Source organism: Cryptotermes secundus, unplaced genomic scaffold (genome assembly GCF_002891405.2).
Source record: "Cryptotermes secundus unplaced genomic scaffold, Csec_1.0 scaffold575, whole genome shotgun sequence".
In the NCBI taxonomy this organism is placed as follows: Eukaryota; Metazoa; Arthropoda; class Insecta; order Blattodea; family Kalotermitidae; genus Cryptotermes; species Cryptotermes secundus.
Window position 1 is genome coordinate 782353 of NW_019731225.1, and position 23785 is coordinate 806137.

Consider the following 23785-nt stretch of genomic DNA (forward strand, 5'->3'; position numbering starts at 1 on the left):
GGCCAAATCGAAGAATACACGGCGCCTAAACCCAGAAGACGACTTTCTTCATAGTCATCGGCGTGAAGACCTCAAAACTTACAAAGTTAAGAGCAGACTGCGTTTGCTCAACTTGCCTGTACCATTTGTCTTCCCGTTTCGCATGACAAGAGACGGAACCAGCGGGGTTTAGACACAGGGTATCGAAGCTTACCAGTGAACTCCAGGCCACCGAGTTTCCACGTCCCCTTCTTCGTGACTAGGATGCTGCTAGGACACACGTTCCTATGCAGGACATGCCCAGAGTAGTGCAGGAAGGACAGCGCCTCTGTGATCTGGAAACAGAAACAAAGCAAACGTTTTGACGCTCCGTGGAAGCCTGAAGAGAGACAGAACATTTTGAAGGCTCCCAGGCAGTGCTCGCGTGTCTTCTTAGAAGAGGTACGTTTGAGATAGGGTAGAGATTTAGGAAGTGAAAAAGGTAAATGGTTAATTGCGGATGTCGTCACGAATGCAGGATAGCGCCTGGGTCAAGGCCAAAGTTATGTTACGAGCGACGGTCAGTCAGCCAGTCTGTCTCGGTGTCAAGCATCTGTGTTACTGTCAGACAGTTGAGCGCCCTCTCTGACAAGAGGGCGGGTCTGTCGTTTACAACTGCTATTGGGCCTCGCCAGCGCAGTCATTCTCGGATCCGAGTCCTAGTCCCGTGGGTCTCAAGACCATAATGTGCTGTCTCAGCTTCGAGACTCGACAACCTGGTGGGCCAGGTCCCCGTATTCATATATGCCCCAGGAACAGGGTGACCCAGTTATACCCCCAGGCACTGGGTTCCCTCTCTGTCGCCTCCTGCTACTCGCAGGGTCACGGTGGGGGTATTATTAAACAATACGAAAGAAGGGACAAGTCAACATAAAGCAAAAGGAATTAAAATCGAGTTATGTGTTAAAATATATATACATCTGTTAACACATAACTCAATTTTAATTCGTTTAAGAAACTAAATTCTAATACTTCGTATATTTTATAACATAGGGGCATTACATAGACAACATGTGTAAGTGTGTAACACTGCCAGGGCGTATAAGCACTGGTCAGTGTAGGGAGGTTAACTAGAGCGCGAGTCCTTCTTTGAAGTTTATCTGCTGTGTATATTGTGCTCCTGACCAGGGCCAAGAACGGGTATTTCTGTTGGTAAGTTACAAAAACCAATTACTGCTTCAGTTTATGTTGATTTTGTCCTATTAAGAGGATGTTTATGCGAAGCAACTCTCCACACGCGCTGAAGAGACGCAACAATCTTGCTGAAGGCGTCCCGAAGAGAGGAGAACGTCTGCGTTCGACGTGTGCATATCCCGGATGTGTGGAGGTATCTACATAAAACAAAACACAGCGCATGCAGGATCAGACCTGTCAATAACAAGGGCCTCTCTACACAAGAGACACAGACACGGCTTGTTATTCGCCTACAAAGGATCTCAGGATAAATTCTAGAGCCGTCTCGTCTAGGCCGAGACGTCGCATAATGCGACTTGACACACGAGAACATTTCTCGAACCCATCCGAGGGCGGGGGGCGACATGACACGCCGAGGGAGTACTAGTACCTCTGTGCCGAACATGGAAATTATCCAGAGCCTGAGCAGTGCTCATTTGCCTCGGTGTTACACAGTTTCGCGAACTGCTGCGGGCAAGAGTCCCGGAATTTTGATGTAATCACTAACTGTAAATGGGGTGATGTAGCAGCATCCACAGAAAGTGATTAATTTATATGAATTTAAATTGGGAGAACTAGAGGAGAAGCACGGAGGAAAATCAAGAGAACCTGTGTCGACACGGCCGGGTGCTGACTTGCAGCCTTGCCTATCCCCATTGGCCTGTACGCTTTAGCACGCACCAGATTTCGAACTGAGGTTCTCACAGTCGTGACAAAAATCGGACGGCCTTCTGGGCTGCAATATCCTGTACTTGTGAGACAGCCTGACGCTTCGGAGGAAAATATCGCCCCCATCTTTAGTGTCGAAGATAAATCCAAGCAAGAAACCAAAAAAGGAAGGCGGGAAAGTTGAGCTGATTTCTTCTTTGGCTTACTCTTAGATGGAGCCTACAAGTTCTTTCGAAACGTCGTCCTCTCTCCCAATTACACGGCGTTACAACCCATAGAACTGTACTTGCCGCACTATAGCTCTCCGTGCAGACTGGCCAGCACACGGTGCTTTAGAAGGAAGCGGTCGTGGCCTAACAGCAATAAATTCCCCCAGTCACATGATCAATGAATAATACGGCGTATAGGCCCGTTGCTAAGCAGCTACCTCCAAACAAACAACGAGACAGCCGTTGCCAGGCAGCGGCCAGAGCAAATATGGACTGGCCGGGGATTTAACCAAGAACCGCCGTGGTGGCAAACCGGTGACTAGCTACCTGAGCTATAGCACGGCTCGGCCTATATTTACGAAACTTGGCATGAGAGACACTTGCCTACCTCGCGACATACACAGAACTCAATAAAATGGCGGATAAGGCTGTCCGTGTTGTCTCTGACGTAAGCAATTGGGAATTGCTGTAAGGCAAAGTGGCACTTGCAGAAGTTGAAACACGGGAAGGTCATGTTACTCCCCGCACCTGGGACCTTTACATCTTCATCACGATCCCGCGACCCCGCAACTTGAGTAGAGAATGACCCGGCCGTCTGTTTCTGTCCGGGGAATACGAAATGAAGTGAGCATCATTCTTACGTTGTTAGATCAGTTTAGAGAACGTGACACAAAGAAGGGAAGCTTTGGGTTTCAAAAATTGCAAATTGCGTTTATACGAAAGAGTCCATCAAGTCACATCTCCCTCTGTCTCTCTCTTACTTGCCTCTGGGTAGTTATTACGTAACTCGGATGTGAATTTATTGCCGTATTACTGCGCAGGCGCGCGCTTCAGAGAACGTTTGTGTTAGAGATAACGGAAAATGGAATAAGATTCTTAATGTGGAAGAAAAATGACAAAAGTTTCCGTGTACCGCGAAGTCTGGCCGCTTTTTCCACTTGCTAGGCCCCTCGGCGCATCTGACGAGGTAAAGAGCGGTTTCAGTTATTTAAAAAAGGGGAAAAAATGCGAAATGTTGCATCTGAAGTTCTCTCAGCGGTCAGTGATAACCGCACTGTCCTCTGAGATGCAAGGCCGTCTCATGCTTATGGTTGTGGAGTAAGGAGAGGAATAAACTGGCAAGAAGCGTTTCGTTCCTTTCTTTCTCGTTTCTGGCTTCCCTCATTATTCAACACTGAAGATGGAGGCGGTATGTTACTCCGAAACATTGAAATTTTGCCTAATTACACAGCGTTACAACCCAGAAGATAGAACTGTTGAAGCTATGAAACTTACTCACACCGTAACAATTAATACACTCTGAAGAAAGAGGCACTGGTTTTCCCAGAAAAGTTTGTATCTATATACAGGTCATCAGAGCGACATTTTCCCCCAAAAAGAAAACCGTGAAATACCGTCTCACTGAATTGTCTTGCGTTTAAGGAATGAAAGGGTTTATAGTGTAACCATAAAAGGTTGAGCCGGTTAATCCAATCCATATTCCAGCAAAGAATTTATATAAGCTTATAATCATTCTAATATTAGGATTAGGAAAAATCCAATGACCTAATCGGGAATCGAACCCACGATCTTCCTGCTTGCAGTGTGGTGCCTCAACCCACTGCGCTGCCACGTGGCCCTACATCACTTGATACGTGCGTGTAAGTGGAAGCATAAGTTGATCACCAAAAACTTCACACGGTCGCCATGTTTGTAACTGTTCTCCTGCAATATTTCCCGCACATTTATGTTGTAGCTCTGTACCATAAGTCACATGTCGAGTTACCGCCGTCACATCGCAAAGCTACAAGGAAAATATTCCTAAAGGCGCCATGATGCTACACCACACTCTACGAAAACATTCCTCTATCAAACTTTTCACATGTCTACAAGGTCTAACAGAAGAGTAGGAACCTAGTGACACTGCAGGCCCCACTCAGATGTTCGCGCGTCCTCCGTTTTGTCACGCGGTAGCGCAGTGGGTTAAGCCACTATGTGCAAGCCGGGAGGTCGTGGGTTCCATTCCCGAGGAGGTTATTGGATTTTCTAAATCCTTCCAGCCGCACTATGACCCTGGGGTCGACTCAGCATCTAAGAGAAAAAGTACCAAGGCTCTTTCTAGGGGTAAAGGACGGCCGGCGCGTAAGGCTGACCTCACCGCCATCTGTGAGTCGATTGTCTAGAAAAAGTCTCACAGCCCTATGGGCGTTCACGGCTTCTTACAGGGATAGCTTTACCTTTTCAATTTACCTTCCATTTTGTAATTACAGACTGCAGAAACTTGGAAACAAGTTCGGTTGGGGTAATCTCGGGCGACATAACACCTTTACGAAATTCCGTAGAAATCGGTTGTCTGGTTCAGTGTTGATAGGCACAAAACACACACGCACGCACGCACTAATCAACTAATTAAATCCATGAGGCCGAGTCCTTCTTAATCAGCGGCCAGTCGCTCAGCTACTCATAAATTTACCAAAATGTTTACAAAAAAAAAGCCTAAAGTTCGTTACCGTGTTCATAACAGGTCTCCACTGGTCCCCATCCTGAACCAGATCAACCCAGACCACAACACCCTACACTATTCTTCTAAGATCCATTTTAATATTATCCACCTTCTGGGTTTCCAAGCAAAATCCTACAGGCACAGCGTGGCGACCTCAGTGGCGGCTCCTGTGGGGGCAAACGTAACAACTGGATCTGTCCTGCCGGGAGATACGCAGGAGGGACTTGCAGGGACTTACAGGGACTTTTTCTGAGGAGACCAGAAGATAAATTACAGAAGTTTGGAGCTCAAACGGATTCTCATCTTTCAAAAGTTTTGCGGAACACAATACCCCCCCTCTGAAGAGGAGAGTGAGTCAGAGGAAGAGAAAGTGGAGGGGGGAGCACTGGGACACGCTACATTTTAGGGGGTTGGGGGAGAGTGATGCTTCTTGCTCGGAAGGTTCCCAGGCAGTGTCCGTTCGCCATTCTGGTAGAAGCGTGTTTCAGAGAGGGTAAAGCGTTGGGAAGTGGCCTTTGTTATGAGCAGAGACAAGTTGAATATGATAGGAATTTTGATATCAGGGCTGGAAGGGCTGCAATATGGCGAACTGCAATGTTAGCATTGGGAAGGCTATGTGAGGCATCTTGGAATGCTGCTGTAACCACAGTATTTGAATTGAGATTGAGTAAAACCACGGAAAACCGTGAAGAAACCGGGCGGTAGCAGGACCTACTGGATGGAAACTAACCCGTAGTGACCGACATGAGGGAGGAGGGGGAGGTAGAAAGCACAACAGTAGAAAAGGTGAAAGTGGAAAGTCGTTGGAAAAAAGGAGCATCATTTTGTTGGAAGGTTCCCAGGCTCCGCCCGTTCGCCCCTCTTATAAGGGCAGTGTGAATGTGAAGACGTCACACGCTGTGAACGCAAATGCAATAACAGAATTTATATATCGAAAAACGATTCCCTCGCAGATTCTACGCCGAAGTTGGCTCAGCGGACGACGTGTTAGTTGAACACTTCAACAGCGGAGCACGAGATGCGCACACACAGAACCGCACTAAGCACTGAGAAGTGGCCCGCTCCCTGTCCCGTTGCCTCCACACTTTCTGTTCGATCCCGTCCTGTAAATTGGCAGGGGAAATGGCCTGGTGTGGGAGGTCACACAACCAAGGGTCTCAAATATAAAGTCAGACGGAAGTCACACAGTCCTCGAGTGGGAAACCGCTGTGAACAGTGTCCTGTGTAGAGAGATTCAGTGGCTGGGATAGCGACTGGCTACGGGCTGGACGGCCCAAGGGTCGGAGTTCGATTCCCGGCAAGGGAAAAAGATATTTCTCTTCTACAGAGCATCCAGACCGGTTCTGGAACCCATCCAGGCTACTATCAAATGGGTACCGGAGAGTAAAGCGGCCGGGGCGTGGAACTGATCACTCACCTCCATTCAGTGCCCAGGGCAAGAATGCGTGGACCTATATATCCACTCCCCCATTCGTCTTCATGGAGTAGCGCTTACTTAATTAAACGCAGGGACAACTTCGCCATTCTGTTGCACTTTTCCCGTATGTCCTGCTGCTCTCGATGTAACTAAACGGAAGTGAACGGACGCGTCTCTCCCAAGACGCAGCTCACGGAAGTGGGCAATGCCTCAGCGTGCGAGGCAGGGACAGACGAAGGAATCAATAACACATTATGGAGATGGCACCAGAAAGCGTGATGGGGCTTGTCAATGTAGCAGAGAGCTTAACAGGAAATGCCTGCAGAATTCCCCTCTTTTCAATTCTGGTTTTAGCAATGGGCTTCTTTTTTTTTTACGTGTTCCTGGATGAGAATACATCGGTTTGAATGCACTGTCGAATATTATTGCGAACAGAGTCGCCGAGGGAGAAATATGGACATTGGCATTACAGACGCGGTAATAGAAATTGGATAGCTCAGTTCTGCTCCAATGGAATCAGGGGAATGGGTTCGGACGCGCAACACAATAATTTGTTGCTTCACAATTTATTTTGTGCATTTATGCCCCGAAAACAAATCCATTAGCAAAACACAACGCTGGTATATTCAAATTGAAACCGACTTCCACGCTTCAAACAAATTTAAATATTTAATAAATCCAGTCCGTACCTCACAGAAACACACTCCGTCTCCATAGCAACGCCCAACTGGTTAATGCTGTTTAGGGAAATACTCGCTGTTTACTGTGAGAACCACACGGAACACATAAATACACTGTGTGGGCAGAATGCAGAGTTTTAGTATCTTGAAGTCCGTACCTAACAGGAAACACACTCCGTCTCCATAACAACGCCCAACCGGTTAATGCTGTTTATGAAACAAGTGCATATTTTCAGATCTTTCATATATCATCATAACTTGTACTCTTCCTGCGGGGTCATTAGAACGATAAAATCAAAGAGAATGCGATTCACAGGGCATGTAGCACCCACGCGGGAGACCACTAGGAAGACCTAGACGTAGGTTGGAGGATAATATTAAAATGGATCTTAGAGAGATAGGATGGGGTTGTGTGGACTGGATTAATCTGGCTTAGGATAGAGACCGGTGGAGTAATCTTGTGAACTAAGTAATGAACCTTCGGTTTCCATAGAATATTGCCAAGTTCTTGAGTAGCTGAGCGAATGGCTGCTCCTTAAGAAGGGCTCAGTTCTATGGAAATAGTAAGTTTTGCTATATATGTGCATCGTGCGGCCACTACGAGACTACGTACTGCCCTGTCAAATGCAATGCAGTACCATTTGATAAATAGGTACCAACGTCTCACAGGAAATCTGTTCCCTGAAGATGGAGTTAGCAAATTTTTCCGAAGCGTTGAAACATATCCACACTCTTCTACACTGAATACAGGTTAGAGATACGAAGTTTTTCCCCGAAACTACACGGCGTCAGATCCCAAAATTGAGTACCGCCATGATATCCTCAGACCTCAAAACAAAGTGACATTTAATCTGCAGTTGCTCTTTCCGTGTATGCAAACTGCGCATCGTGGGGGTGTTGGCATAACAAAATGCCGCTCCTGATTGCCGAGGATTGCAGGGGCGGAAGGGGGGCTCGAGTGCGGCTATTTATAGAATGCAACTTAATTATGGCGTGTTTCAACCCAAGCTCCGCGGGGCTCAACTTCTCTTGTTACGACATTTCTCACCCCCGCCCCGGACAAATCCTCCCAACTTTCTGCCCTTCTGGGGGATAAATCTTATTTACTTTTCACCAGAAACAGAAAAAGTTACAGCTTTAACTTATCCGACACAGTGCTGGAGGTTTATCCAATTTTCTTCAAAGAAGAACAAACCGTGGTCCCCTGAAGGGGCGCTTCACACGTGAGCAATTCTCTCCCTTACACTACACTGATTCCTCGACCCAGTGCCTCCAGCCGCTTCAGAGCGCTTTACCATCGGAAAGTTGTAATAAGCGCCTTCACCAAGCACGTGCAGATCTGTGTCGAAAGTCGTGAAGGGAAGATGTCTCCTGGAAGACGCAGAAATAGATGGGAGAATATCAAAATTGATCTTAAATAAACAGAGGGAGAGGGTGTAGAATGGATTCAGCTGACTTACGACATGGAACAGTGGAGACCTCTTGTAACAGTGTAATGAGCAAAAAACATAAAGCCCATAGAGTTGCGAGACATCGAGACTCCCACACTTTCTGGATGGCATTGAGGTTAATAGTCTTACGCTCCGGCCGCCCTTGACCCCCTGGAATATTCCTGGTAGAACCAAAATCGACTCCAGGGTCATAGTGCGGCCGGGAGGATTGGGTCAATTAAAAAACCCAATGACCTCATCGGGAATCGAACCCGCCCACACGAGGAGAGGGTGCAGAACAAATTGACTTGACACGCCGTACGCCGCGCCACGTGAAGAGGCCCATTACTTCAGTCGCAACTTTGCTCAATGGGGCGGCCCTACTCCTGGCACGAACTGAGGTGGGAGGCTGGTAATCGATCGCGGGTCTGCAAAGTGTAGAGGCCACATCACGGCCTTCACCCTCCCCCGCGGACAAATTATACAATTCGAGACACAAACTTAATGCGACCAACGTGACTCCTCAATAGAAAACAGTAACAATAACAACGTTAATAAAAAAAATGGCGGATAGAGGGTATCGAGTGGTCAGCGCAACGGATCCCCAAGGCCGTTAATTTCGGTTTTCTAGACCGGAGCCGCTACCTTTCCGTTCAAGCAGCTCCTCAATTATCCTCAAGAGGCTGAGTGGACTCTGTTCCAGATCGACTACTCAGAAAATCTGCTAGCGTCGGCGATCGAACCCGAGACCTCTGGATCTGTAGCCATGAACTCTGACCACTAGACCACAGAGGTGACAAGCGGCTGTCGCTCTGTCGGTGTAGTTTGCTTCCGGACTAAAGCCGCGGAGTTTATTTTTTGTTAAAAATAAAAAATACGTCTGTGGTCACCGGGTTGGTGTATCGGTAATGCTGTAGACCTGTATTCAGGACGTACTCGGTTAGAATCTTGACCAGGATATCTGCTACGCTGACTGAGGATTTCCGTGGTTTTCCTCTATCAGGAAAATTTCCGGATAGTAACTCAATTACTGGACGAGCGTTTCCTTCCAGATATTTTCCAGTTCACCAGTCACCGTACCGTTCGACGGTGTGGAGTCTGAGAGGGCACAGCGGAGCGGGACAAACCGCAGAGCGAGGCCGGCACACAGACTCAGAGGACACGCCTGGTGACACCTTGCGCGCATCTTGCGGAGGGCATCAAGGTGGCGCTTTCGTTTTAATTGCAAACGCATCCGCCGTGAAACTACCCCGCGACTAGTCTCGCAGATACAGCACTTTGTACCCATAATAATAATTCATGACAACAGAAATAAAGCGAAATACTGACAGGAAACTAACTAACTAACGCCATGCAGCTGAGCCCTTCTTGAAAAGCCGCTAGTTGTGCAGCTACTCAAGAACTTCTGGGCATTTTATGGGACCCGAAGGTTCATTGCCGTGTTCACAAGAGCCCTCCAGTGGTCCCTATCCTAAGCCACATCAATCCAGTTCATACCACCCCATCCCATCTCTCTAGGATCCATTTTAATATTATGCACCCACACACTTGTTGGTCTTCCCAGTGGTCCCTTTCTTACCAGCTTTCCCACCAATATCCTGTATGCATTCCTCTTTGAGCCACTTCCTCACTCTGTCAGCATCCACAGATACAGCCGCCAACTTAGAAACTGAAGATGAGATAAGGTGCTGCCTGTCAGGGCTACAGGACAGTGGCGAAATATTCACTAATATGGGTAAGCAGGAGAAATAAGGAGAGAAGCAAAGTTTTACAAAATTAATCCGAAAAGTGGACTGAAATTTAGGTTAAAATGCATTAACTAGAAAGGAGAATTATGAAGGAAGAAAAATGCCTCACCCTGTATATTGATAAGGTCTGCTGGAGACAGCGCAGGCGCTGTGAACTGCGACAAAACCAAAAGCAACGCTTGATATTCTGTCGCTTTGTGTGTAAGCAGAGTTGGTGGTTGTTACGAGCAGGAGCAGAAGTTGGCGGCAATAAATGGTAGGGGAATGCATACTTGCGTCGGTATTGTAGAAACGGTTCGTATCTTGTATCTATGGAGCAGCACAGCGTACTCTAGTATCGTCATTCTACAGATTTCAGTATTCTCAGAACTCTTCAAGTGCACACCCTGTATGTTCAGTCCCTCGGGGGCTATGATACATGTGTAAGAACGGTTCTCGGTGAGGTACACCGTAACCAAATGTCATGACGATTATCGGGGTAATTTCCTTTCGAAATTTCAACGGGCTTCATGCAACTGTCACTCATGGAGCTGAGCCCTTCTTCGGAAGCCGTCAACTGTGCAGCTACTCAAGGTCTCTCTATATTTACACATCAGGAAATGTAACAGAGACGAACTTGCTAGTAGTCTGCTGTAAATCCGCTCGATGTGCAACGCGGGCACTACAGAAGAAGGAGATAAAAAATGGCGTTGCTAACGTCGATTCTTTTGGAAGTCAGGACTAACGTGTTCATTCATTACATATATTTATTGCATTCACTGTGGCCGTAGACAAGTATATTTTTGTGTGAACGTTGTCAGTTGATTGACTTCCGAAAGCTTGCACATTCGGTTCTACGTGATGACTGAATTCAAATCCTGTCCATTCGATGCAGTAATTGAATTCCCGCGGTCACAGTTTGTGCGAACAATTGCACATCGATTGATTCAAATTTGCAAAGTGTGTCTCTGCGTGTTCTCGTTACGGTTCGGGCGCCATTACATCGCGGCCGTTAAAGCCTCCGTTAATCACATTAACGTGTAGCAATGATGCTCACTTATTGCAATGTCTAGACACAGCATGGGGCGCAAGAAGGGCTCAAGTACAGGGGCACAGCACATAATGAGGAACTCAGTAAGGATTCTGCCCACTGGGATGTGATGCCGTGCAGTCTCGTAAAATATTTACCAACTTTGTGAACGAAACTGCTGCCTTGGTCTTGTGGGTGGAAGATTAAGCTGCGCGGGGAAAAGAAAGAAGGGATATTAAGAAACACCGAGCGGGTTACTGTATCGGTAATGTTGTAAACATACATTCGGGAGGTTCTTGGTTCCACTCTCGGCCGGGACACAGTGTCCTAACTGAGGTCTTCTCAGTGTCTCCAGGTTAGGTTCCGGAAGAGTACGTCCAACAGGCCACGACCACTTCCTCCCAAGTGTTTTCGAATTCAGTATTCAGCGATTATCTTACAATTCGTCACTGCGTGGTCTAGACTGGGTCCCGCAACAGCCCACAAAAAAAAAAAAAAATACGTGAACGGGAAAATGAGGAAAAGTTTCTGAATAAGAAAAGAAATGCATTTCCTGGAAAGCTTTTGTGAACACGGTAATGAACCCCTGAATTTTATGAAACGTCAGAAATTTCGTTAGTAACTGAACTACTAGCAGCCTCTTAAGTAAGACGCTGATCCTGGGTTCTCATGGTGTGTTGGATCTGAGCCCCTGTGTAGTTCAGCATTGCCGACGTTTCGGAGGAATATACTGGGTCGAATAACAAGCCAAGCAAGTAGCATGCGGAGCTCATAGTGGATGTTGATCGAAAATAAAGATCTTTCTGAGGATGCAGGATAGAATTCAATTGTCAAATGAGATCTGAAGAAACAGGTTACTTTATTTAAACGTAGGATATGCAGCCCGTAATGCGTGCTATTGGGAACAAACAGCGGATAGAATCCGGAACAGATCGCACACAATTTTAAATTATTTTCCAACACCTAAAGTTGCTTTGTAGTGGTCGAATGCCGGGGAGAGGCTCCCTATCCTTTGGGGTCTTCACGGGCTCCTTCACCATAACCGTATATCGCCGGAACTCCATGACGTTTAAATATCAAGTCCGTACCTCACAGAGAACACACTCCGTCTCCATAACAAAGCCCAACCGGTTAATGCTGTTCAGGGAAATAATCGCTGTTAGTTGTAAGAGCCATACGGAACACATGAACATATTGTGTGGGCAAAATGTAGAGTGTTTTAATGCTAAACTAGGTGGTACATATAGTTACCGCTGTGCTTTAAGGGATATGGTCTTCTGGGATATACCGTCGTCAAGTCTGGTGGATGGATAAATACCTGAGGAACCCGCTGAAATGGAGCAAGAAGTTCCGTCCGAAATTTGGTACCAACCTACCAGACTAGACGGGATCACATCCGAGGAGATCGATATCTTATTATTCAATCTCGTATCAGCACTCAGCCCTGTCTGCTTCGAAACGTCGGTGACAAAACCACGTGCAACCCATGCTTGTTACTCAATGAACGTTTTTGTGCGAGTTGTGTTCTATTACGTACCAAAATGCTCTTCGCTGCATTTCGACTCAAATGAAGACATGACAACAGTGCTACATTCTTCTGCCCGTGTTGGGTATCGTAACGCCATAGACAGATGGAGTCAGACATCGTGAAATCTCGGCGGCACACTAACAAGTGATTTTTCGACAGGCGTGGGCAGAATGCAAGGCTTTTGTTTTTTAAACAGGTGGTGTACATATTCACCACTGAGCTATAAATGGGTAGAGTAGACTAGGATATGTCATGGTTACATAAACACCGTGCCATTCGATTCATATTGCTAAGGTAGATTACAAAACTTTGCAAATGTAGCCACGAAACATCCTGTTTAACTGCTTCGGTGATGAAATTGTTTGTGGTCAGTTCGCCAGTTTTTCTGAAACGTCGCGAAACCACTCCACGGCCATTTGAACAAAGACAAGACAACACCCCTGCAATGTGTTCTCCTTACTTGTTTTTGCGAGGGCGCCTCATCCCTCGAGCACTCGCGTGTGTCAGTTGCGAGGCTGGTCCAGAGCCCTCCACAGTATCGACCTGTTTTGTCTGGTGACCTATCGACCGACACATCGAGACCCGGGCCGAGTACGCGTGACCCCGGAGTGACTACAATGGTACCAGCCTACTGCAAGGGGCACAGCACAAGGAAGAAAGTGATTCCATCGCCCAAGTCTCGCCACGAAAATGCCAGCGTACAAGTGACTCGTTCCAAAATAGATTTATCAATTTCATTTCAAAGCAACGCACCTCTGTTTTTCCCTGAGCCTTCGTCAAATCTCCACATACACTGAAGTATAACTCACGTGTTTGATATTCTGCTACACCCGCCACTGGACACCATCCACGTCCAAGCCACAGAACCTCTGTCCCATCTGCATTTCCGTCTTCAAAGAGATCGTTTTTGCGAGATTTCTTCACAAACTTTCTGCATGCATTCATTGTTATCGGAGCAACCGCATTCCTAGTGATCGTTATAATATAGCAGAAAATATGAGGCTATGTTTCAAAGTTCAGGATTGACTGTTGGATTGCTGTTGGTCCTCGCCAGTACAGTGATTCTTGCTTCCGAGTCTCACAGGATATATAACCGACTCTCGAAACCGTGCAATCCAGTCCAGTCCAGTAATTTGCAAGTCGTCAAGACAGTCAAGTGACAGAATTACTTTACGACTGGGAGTTTACGGCCAATCAGCTCTTCTTGGCGCCAGGGGTCTTGAGGGTCACGACCATAGTTTTTGCTCTTTGTGCAAATGAAGTTTTACGATCCATTTCTCAAGAGACTGAGATATATAATGTTTACAAATACAGTTCGTAACTCACAAGAAACACACATCTTCTCCATAACAACGTCCAACCGGTTAATTCTGTTTAGGGAAATAATCGCTGTTTACTGTGAGAACCATACGGAACACATAAATACACTGTGTGGGCAGAATGCAGAGTTTTAGTGTCTTGAAGTCTGTACCTCACAGGGAACACACTACGTCTCCATAGCAACGCCCAACCGGTTAATGCTGTTTAGGGAAATAATCGCTGTTTATTGTGAGACCCATACGGAACACATAAATACACTGTGTGGGCAGAATCCAGAGTTTTAGTATCTTGAAGTCCGTACCTCACAGGAAACACCCTCCGTCTCCATAACAACGCCCAACCGGTTAATGCTGTTTAGGGAAATAATTGCTGTTTATTGTGAGAACCATACGGAACACACAAGTACACTGTGTGGGCAAAGTTTGGGGATATATAATATTCAAGCATGTGGTATATATGCTTACCACTGTGCTTTAAAGGATTAATGGAGAACAGGTCGTTTTCAAACATCTCCATCCCTTTCTCGCGAATGTAAGTCAAGTCGGAAAAGTGTGTCACCAAGTTCACGCACGCGGAGCTGTGTGTTTGCGCCTGTCTCTGACAGCCATATCTGTCAAGATAAAGCAACAAATTAAAAGCGACACCGAAGAGTAAATGCAGATTTACAAAGACAGCCATTTTTAACACCCAGCAAGTAGACAACGCAGTACAGCAAATGGAGATTTGAGAATTATGTGTCCCCGCGGAGCATGAACGCATAATCGAGCAGAGACCCCCGCATTTTGTGCACAGCTCTGTTTATTCTCAAAATAAACGCCGATTATTTATCTGCGTTTTTGGAAGCGATATTTCTTCACGAGCAGATGCAAATGGCCACGCCGCTGATGATGCTGCCATCTGTCTTGTACGAGACCTGCGAGCTAATATCGTGTTCTTAATTAATGGCGTGCTGGCGGGAACAGCGCGTGCCTGCGACGTGATATCCACAGCAACAGCACGAAGCACAGAGCTCCCGTTCCGGGAACCATGGCAGCTAATTACAACACGAGCCCGGCCCAATTTGGGGCCACCATTATTGCTCTCCTGTCGGCCATTATGCTGCTTCATTCTCTATTTCAGCTCCCATTTGCATATCAGGGAACAAAAGAATAAATAAATTTTGGAGTGAATGTTATGCGAATGAGATTCATAACAGAACTCATTTTCTGCCTCCTTAAATATCTCGTTATCTACATGTTCCTTTTCCATTCTGTCCCACGCAGTTTATTCAACTATTCTCCATTTTCAGTGCATCTGCAGTGCTCAAAGTGGCTCGCCACACATGGCTCCATTATGTGACTCATATGGACAACTGTTAACCCCTAACGACTGTCAAAGCCAAAGTCAAAATTATGTTACGACCGACGGTCAGGCGGTCAGTTTGTCTTGTTGTCAAGCCCATTTGGGGCCCAAGACCAGATTGCTGTTACTGCCAGACGGTTGAGGGTTTGTTGATGTTGGGGGCCCCCTCTCACGAGAGGACGGGTCTGTCGTTTATAATTGGTGCTGAGCCTCGCCAGCGCAATCATTCTCGGGTCCGAGTTCCTCGGGACTCATGACCATATTTTGCTGCCCCGGATTTGAGACTCCCCAGCATGGAGGACCAGGCCTTCATATTTATGTCCCCCAGGTAGAGGGTGGCCCAGTTATAACCCCAGCCACTGGGTTCCATTTTCGTCGCCTCCTACGACTCGCAGGGCTACGGTGGAGGTATTCGAACCCGCCTCCACACGGAGATTAACGACTGTATTTCTTATAAATAATACGTAAGCATCAAGACCGTACCTCACAGGAAACACACTCCGTCGCCATAACAACGCCCAACCGGTTAATGCTGTTTAGGGAAATAATCGCTGTTTACTGTGAGAACCATACGGAACACATAAATACACTGTGTGGGCAGAATGGAGAGTTTTAGTATCTTGAAGCCCGTACCTCACAGGAAACACACTTCGTCTCCATAACAATGCCCAACCGGTTAATGCTGTTTAGGGAAATAATCGCTGTTTACTGTGAGAACCATATAGAACACATAAATACACTGTGTGGGCAGAATGCAGGGTTTTCTGATGCTGAAAGAGGTAACGACAGGGCTTTAAAAGGTTAAGTCTATGTGTGGGACACAGACAAACTCAATTTCGTGACGAATTAAGTTAGGTCACGGAATGCGAATGGTTTCTCTTCCGTGGATAACAAGAGGGATTAAGGACGTGGGCAGTGGCGACCCGAGCGCGGCGCGTCCAGTAATTAGACCATACAGCTGAGGGTGCTAAGGTGGCAGCTGAATGGCTTGGAAGGGGTTTGCAAGGAGGTGGCAATCGCCCACTCGAGATACTATCCCGGAATTTGCCTGGAGGGACTAGGAAAAAAAACGAACACTCTCAGACAGGATAGCCGGTTCCTCAGCTCAGATTCGAACCAAGAAATTCCCCAATGCTAGTCCAGTGTATTGCCGCAATTTCACCCCGCTTCTTGTTACGTTCAGGGAGGGGTGGGTTCAAGCACGTGTACCCACGGCCTGAAAGGGATACAGTACAAGGAAAAATAATACTGAAGGGTTGATTCGCCGTGCAGTTCGGAAAGAGCCCGATGTTTTCTCGGCGGTACATATCCCACTCAGTTTTCAGGGTCGAAGACCAGGCGAAGCAAGAAACCACCTGTTTCTACAGCTTCCTTGCTATGTTTATAATTACACCCTGAAGATGGAGTTGATATGTCCCTCTGAAACGTCAGGATCTCTCTGAACTACAAGGGCCAGCAGCAATGTTATGCTCTGGCTCCGGAGTGCTCTTAAGGTCCATTTTACTTGAAGCTACAATTCCATTCTGGTGTAAAGTTACACCTCAAGAGTCCCTAGAGTGCATGGCTCTCTTTATGACTTGACAATCTCATTTTATACGTTATACAACAACCGTAACTGGATAACAGATAATCCGGCACGTGAATTTGTGTGCGAGCTCAGCAACTTGCAGCAAACCTGTGCACTGTCAGTGTTATCGCCGCAAGATGTAAGCACATTACCATTTTGCAATGTGGTTGGGGTGTTGAAACACAGTAATGAAATTCCAGGGGTAATTTTTAAAGAATATTCGAGAAGTTTTAAACCAATTACGGGCCAGGGAGCATGTCTCACGCTCTCGCCTGCACCCCAAAATCGCGACGCCACGCATAAAAACATTTCATGAATATTCATTCGTAATTTCAGTGTCGCTTTCCTTGCAATAATAAGCCAATAGATAGGATTACTGTCAAAGTGACGCAATTCTCGTGTAAAGCGAAGTTTGTAGGTGTACAGCATGTCAACTTCTGAGGAACACGACTTTCTGGGATGTGACACAAGCAGGATTGGTTGAGTCTGTCTTTAAAAATAGGTTAAAGCTATCCCTGTAACAGGCAGCGAAGGCCCATAGGGTTGTGAGACGTCGAGGCCCCCACATTTTCTCTAGACAATCGGCTGACAAATGGCGGTGAGGCTGTCGATCTTAAGCGCCAGTCGCCCTTTACTGGTGCTTAACTTTGTATAAACCGTCCGGACGGATGCAGCAGGTTCCATAGACAAGTTGGTACCGCTCTACCAGACAGCACGATGTCACATCCTTAGCCTTATTCACTGTTCCCATGAACGGTATTCCGTATTCCGTATTGAAGGGGTGGGTTTCCCCATGCACTTAGACCGGTTACTGGTCCATTGTGCGTCCCCCTTTAATTTCTACTGTCTCCATACCCTACCGGTACTGGTGCTTACTATCAGTCCCTTTCTGCCAGCGAGGTTCCAACCTCTTACTGGCAGTGGTATCTAATAGTTAGTCCCTTTCTGTCAGCGAGGTCGTCCCTCCTCTGGCAGGGGTTCCTAGTCCCTTTCTGCCAGCAAGGTTTCTACCCTCTACTTGGCAGTGGTATCTAATACTTTAGTCGCTTTCTGTCAGAGAGGTCCCCCCTCCTCTGGCAGTAGTACCTGATACCTCCCCCATCTACCGGAGGAATTGGAAACTAGTTGGGCGGGAAACTTGGCCTAATTTTGCTCAGAGGCCTCCTAGAGACATGAGGTTCTTTTACGTGCCGTAAATCTACGACACGGGACCCACGGCTTAAAGTCCCTCCCGGTACTGTTCTCTGAATTTTTCCGCCCTTAAAAATTCCACGACCTCCGCCGGGTTTTTGAACCCGCGTACCTTGAGTCATGAGGTGGGAACGTTACCTCTAGACTACGGAGGCCGCTCCCATGAACGGTAAGACTTCCTTGGATGTTACGCCGCGTAGCTAGGAGACAGCCCGACGTTTCGGAGGAACATATTACCTCCTATGTTGAGAAGCGAAGAGTATACCAACAAATAAATGAGCAAGAACACACGGTAAGAGCAGTTGCATTTTTATTCGACTTATTTTTCGGTCCCGAAATTGAAGGTGACGCGTTCGTCCGAAACGTCGCTCTCACGCCGAATAACGTGGCCCTATATTTGACAAGTCTTATACTGGGTGCGTGCCCAGCACTGCGTGTTGATTGCATCACGTGAGAACAGCCGTTCGCTGGGACGTTACACGGCGCTTACCAATTCACATCCAACGGTGCGGAATTGAGTGTAAATGAGACTGGATTAAAATTAAAATGTAAATTGGAATGGTTAAAATGATACGCGGATTTCCATGTTCCAGCTAACAGTCTAAAATACATCATTGCTTTCCATTTATCTTATCAGAGCCCTGAGCGCACATACAAAAAGTTTACACAGCCAGAGTCAGAGTCAGCGTCAGATTCAGAGTCAGAGTCACTTTATGACCGCCGGTTTACCGCCAATCAGTTCGTCTTGACGTCAAGCACTTTGAGACCCACAACCAGAGAATACTTTTACTGAACCCTTACTGTTATAATCCTTATGTAACATCCTATCTGACGAGAAGATGGGCTTATCTCTTATGAATATGCTTTTCCTTTGTCACGTGTACGTATCGCACTTATGGCATGTTATTGAAAATTCTTCCAAGTCCCCTGTCAGTACAGTCTTTGCAAAGCAGACCATGTCAATATTACGTATCTTATGCTACAACGGCAGGTTAGACTCGCTTCATGAATAGTTAACCCAAAGTCAGATGAATATCCAGTCTGTACCTCACGGGAAACACACTCCGTCTCCATAACAACGACCAACCGGTTAATGTTGTTTAGGGAAATAATCGCTGTTTATTGTGAGAATCAACGGAAAACGTAAATACACTGTGTGGACAGAATATATGAAGAAAACTGTATATATAATTATCACTTCAGCCTAAGCTGCTATAAAATATCGATAATAAGTACCAAATTTCTTCCAAATATTCCGAAACTGTTCACCTGTATCATGAGCCCATATTTGTTGTGTTAGAAAGTTCATAGTAGCCTGACACCGGCCTGTGATGAGCAGACTCCTGAATACGGAATATAAACAAATTCGGCGCAACCGTTCAGGCGCTAGCAAGGCGCACCTACAGGCAGACACACATATTGTGCCGTGTAAAGCCGTTGCTATGCAATGAACGCGAGATGGGTGGATATACCAGACCCATTTCTAAGCAGCAAATCCTTAACAATATAAAAGTTGGACTATAACAATGGAAACAGGGTGTTTCTGCATGGTCCGTACTGAGATGTTATAAGCAAGGGACAGAGCCAGAAGTTCAGTTCACTTGCGGGATATTCGCCGAACAGTAACGACGTGAGCACAAAAGCTGAAGAATCTTCACTCTTAAGATCCGTTACCAGGCAACGACTAGTGAAAGCAAACTGAAAGACTTTGTGTATGCTCTAGTGGTTTGTAAAGCGTATGAATTAGCGATAGCGCTGTAATTGCGCGTAGTTCCGCGCCGTGTGTGTAAATGGTCACTAAATCCATTCATCAGTCCAAACCCGGTCTATACTACACGTGACAATACGTACAAATTTAGTACAACACCGAGAGACCACTTGGTAGAGCTAGGCGTGGATGGAAAGAAAGTAAAATAAAGAATGATAAGGAAATAGTGTAGGAGAGTGTGATCAGGATTAATCTGGCTTAAGATACGGAACAGTGCAATGAACTTTCAAGCCCCACAATATATTAGGAATTTCTTATGTAGGTGATCAACTATCAGCTTAATCCGAGAATCTCATAGCGGTGGATATGAAGAGTTGTATATTCTGGCTGTAACGCTATTTAGTCCGTTGAAAGACAGCCGACGTTTCGAAGGAGCATGTCGACTTCATATTCAGGGTCTAACAATAAGCTACGGAAGAAAACTGCGTGAAGTGGGTAGCAAGCAGAGACCTGGTTTCTACCTTAACGATGGAGGCGGCGTGTTCCTCCGAAACGTCGGTTGAGGTTACATGAGGATGTCTGTACTCACTTGCAGGATGCCGTACTTGAGCTCGACGTCCAGGAAGTGGTACTCCCGGGCATGCGGTGGGCGGGGCAAAGTCGCGGGCTGTGTCTGAGAAGAAGCGCCCGTGGAGGGAGGTCCGACGCCTCCACCACCGCCGCCACCAGACTCCTGGTAAGCCAGTACGTTGGCCAGACTGGCGAGGACGGGCTCCGACGCGAAGGCCAGCGTTTCGCTACACTCCTCGACAGAGTGCACCACTTGCAGGATCTTGGGGTGCCGGAACCTCCCGAGCTGCCTTACACTGGCCCTGAGAATCTCCGTCACCGTCTCCTTGCGTTTCGGCTTGTGCAGCTTCTCGGCGCAGCGCTTCTCGAACAGGAACACGGACACCTCCTGCAACAGCACAAGTGAGGGAACCCTTGAGGAAGGGGTACGTCCGCTGTTGGAAGCCGCTACCAGGCAATGGCAGTGGGAACTAGCGTATAACTAACAGTGAACTGTAAAATGTAGCCACGCGCTGTTATGAACGAGTTCAATACATCCGGTCATCAATCCAAATTCCGCGTATGGTCACACTATCACGTGACAATATGAATTCTTGTGAAACATGGAAGTGTGTGTCTGGGCCGTGGGAAACGTAGCCCGTGCTCGGCGTGTAGCCTAACGTCCGGGGGTTCCGGTCAATGTTTATATACAAAATGTACTCTAAATCTTTTGAATAAATAATGCTTACTAAAAATTAGTTGTTTTTTTTTTCGTTTGAAGTCCAGTAATCCGAACGGCGTGATGCTCTGAACGCTCGACGGCACTGGGTGCAACAGAAGTAGCTTCACCCGGGTTTCTGCCATGTACGAATATGCGAATAATGTTATTCGGCTATTCTGCTTTGCTCTGCGAGCCCTTCCTAACTTCTTTAATATTAACGCAGACGTATATATATAATAAATTACCACTGTAATTTAGAATGAGTTCACAGACTCACAGAGAGCGAGTTCATTAAGGGCAGATACTCCGCAATGGCGATCATGTTTGAGCAGCAAATTGAGTTCAGGATTTCGGATAGAAGAGCGGGCTTAAGTTTAGTTTAATTTAACTTCCCCCCCCCCCCCNCTCCCCCCCACTCAGGGCTGAGATCGATATAAAAGAGCTGCAATCCGCTTTGCCTCCACGTACACAGTATCCCGTAGCCTACAGGTGCTTGTAAAACGGGTAGCCTATACTAGTCGAATTGTGGGCAAACATCAGTTCTATGTTATTTCATAAAGTTATATCAACTTAAGAAGCTATTTACATAGTTATTTATGTAGAATTGGAAGATAATATTAGCTACGAGTGAATATGCCCCATAAGCAATCTCTGTTTTAAGCTACACCTATGTTAGCAACAAGTGCCCGTACACTCCTGGCTAGGGGCTGGACGGCCTAGGGATCGGTGTTCGATTTCCACGTTGTCCACAGCGGTTCTGGGGCCCACCTACACTACTATCGAATGGGTACCTGGGCCTATTTCCCCGGAGGTAAAAGGGCCGGGGCGTGAAGCTGACCACTCATCTCAAAGTAGTGCCACGGTCAAAAATATGTGGATGTATACACCCACTCCCACATACGCCTTCTTGGCATACTGCTTAATGAGATAGTCACAGGGGCAACTTTAGCTTTCTTTTATGGGGTGGGGTGAGGAGTTGGGACGCTGATATCGTGCAGAAAGCTGCGGTGATGGGCAAAATCATGAATAGCAAAGGATCTGTAAGGAAGCGTGCGTCGTCTAATGGGAGTGTTACCCCGGAATTTGAGTGGATGGACTGAGAAGAACCACGACAGAACTAAGGTGCGGTAAGATTCGAAAGCACTTCCTGCATACAAGTCCAGACCTTATACCTCTGTGCTAACCCGCTAGACCATGATCCTAGACACTGTAACTCTAGATGACCGAAAGATGCGATCCACTGACTGGCTCTCCTGCTTCGTGTTGAGGAGATCGAATCCCGGGCGAGACTCCAAGTATATTGCCTTAGGTTTTGCGTGATTTTCATCAGTTCACAGACACAAGTGCTCGGATTGGACTGGTTGTTTTCAGATCCTTTCTTATTCATCGTATTAACTGTTCATTCTGCCGCTCGGCACTGTATAACATGAGTTACAAGCAACATCTCCACGTGGTGGTGTGGGATGAAGATAATGAAGTATCCTTCTTTACCACGATCACTCTGATACCGCTGCCACGGAGAGCATCCACCTGTTGCGCGTGACGTATCAACAAGTAGACAGGGGTCACTTGATGCCCTCTTCAGCTCACACGAAAAGGGGGGAAGGGGGAAAGGAGATCGATACACCACGTAATATTAACGGAATAAGACACACCGGTAACTATGCACGAGTTAACACACAAATATGCTAATTTCCTCCACCCTCAAGCCAAAGTTATGTTGCGGTCAGTCGGCCAGTGTGTCTTGCTGTCACCCGCACCTGGGCCCCGAGACAAGTTCTTATTATTGTCAGACAGTTTCGCGTTTGTTGGTGTTGTCGAGAGAATGGGTCTGTCCTTTACAACTGCTGCTGGCCCTCGCCAGCTTAGTTATTCCTGGGCCCGAGTCCCGCGGGACTGATGACCATATTTTGCTGTCTCAGATTTGAGACTGCCACAACCTGGAGGGCCAGGTCCCCTTATTTATATCCCCACAGGAAGAGGGTGGCCCATTTATACCCCCAGGCACTGGGTTCCCTTTTCGTCGGCTCCTACGACTCTCAGGGCTATGGTGGAGTTATTCGAACCCTCCTCGACGCGGGAAACCTGCCACTTACTCTGTCCACATAGTGCATTTGTGTTTCGTATGATTCTCGCCGTCCGTACCTCACAAGGAACACACTCCGTCTCCATAACAACGCCCAACCGGTTAATGCTGTTTAGGGAAATAATCGCTGTTTATTGTGAGAGCCATACGGAACACACAACTACACTGTGTGGGCAGAATGGAATACCTATTAATGTTCGCGCAGGTGGTACACATAGTTACCACTGTGCTCTAATGGGATAATTTGTTCCCTGGTCGCGTTTCCACTTCCTGTCATGAGGCAAGAGCCGCGAAACGAGCCTTCAGTAGCCTCAATAAGCCGACCGCCATGTTGGTTGGTGGGACGCGTTCGGAAATGACACCAGACCGACTGCCACACTGCCCTCATTACAATGCAAATCACGTAACAGGGCCTGACGTCAAATGTTCCCCTCTCACCGTCCCGCTTTTTGCCATCAACAATTTCATTGCTAATTGCACATCAGTACATTCTGTCAATATATAGATGGATGATCATCATTAATCATCAATTTTCATGATCGATTAAATTTACAGACCCGCACAAAATAAAAAGCCATTACAAATCCCTTTCGAAAAGTAACTTGCAATTCACAAGCCTGCAGGATAATGTGTCCAGTTGGATTACTTTACAAGTTTTTTGTTGCTAGTGGGGTGGGACTAAGTCCCTTGTACTATTGTACCAGCCCCAGATGATAGGTGAGGGTGATTGTGGAGCAGTTGGTGGAATGCAGATTGGCAGGGGAAACCGAAGTACTCGGAGAAAACCTGTCCCACCGCCACTTTGTCCACCATAAATCCCACTTAACTAGAGCCGGGATCGAACCCGGGCCGCCGCGGTGGGAAGCCAGCGACTAAGCGCTTGAGCTATGGCGCGGCATAGGTTACAATTTTAATATGATAATGGAACGAGTAGTCGTT

General features: G+C 46.9%; 1 protein-coding gene across 9 annotated transcripts in view; it reads right to left on the reverse strand.

Moving 5' to 3' along the window:
• The window catches only part of LOC111866557 (SCY1-like protein 2), a 157037-nt gene that overhangs the window by 88348 nt on the left and 44904 nt on the right, over positions 1-23785 (reverse strand). For all 9 annotated transcript variants that reach the window (XM_033752319.1, XM_023855620.2, XM_033752318.1 and 6 more), the window contains exons 3-4: positions 20080-20448; positions 194-314 (exon numbers count right to left, since the gene is read on the reverse strand). In XM_033752319.1, coding sequence (XP_033608210.1) covers positions 194-314; positions 20080-20448 — 490 coding nt within the window. The remainder of the gene's footprint in view (positions 1-193; positions 315-20079; positions 20449-23785) is intronic.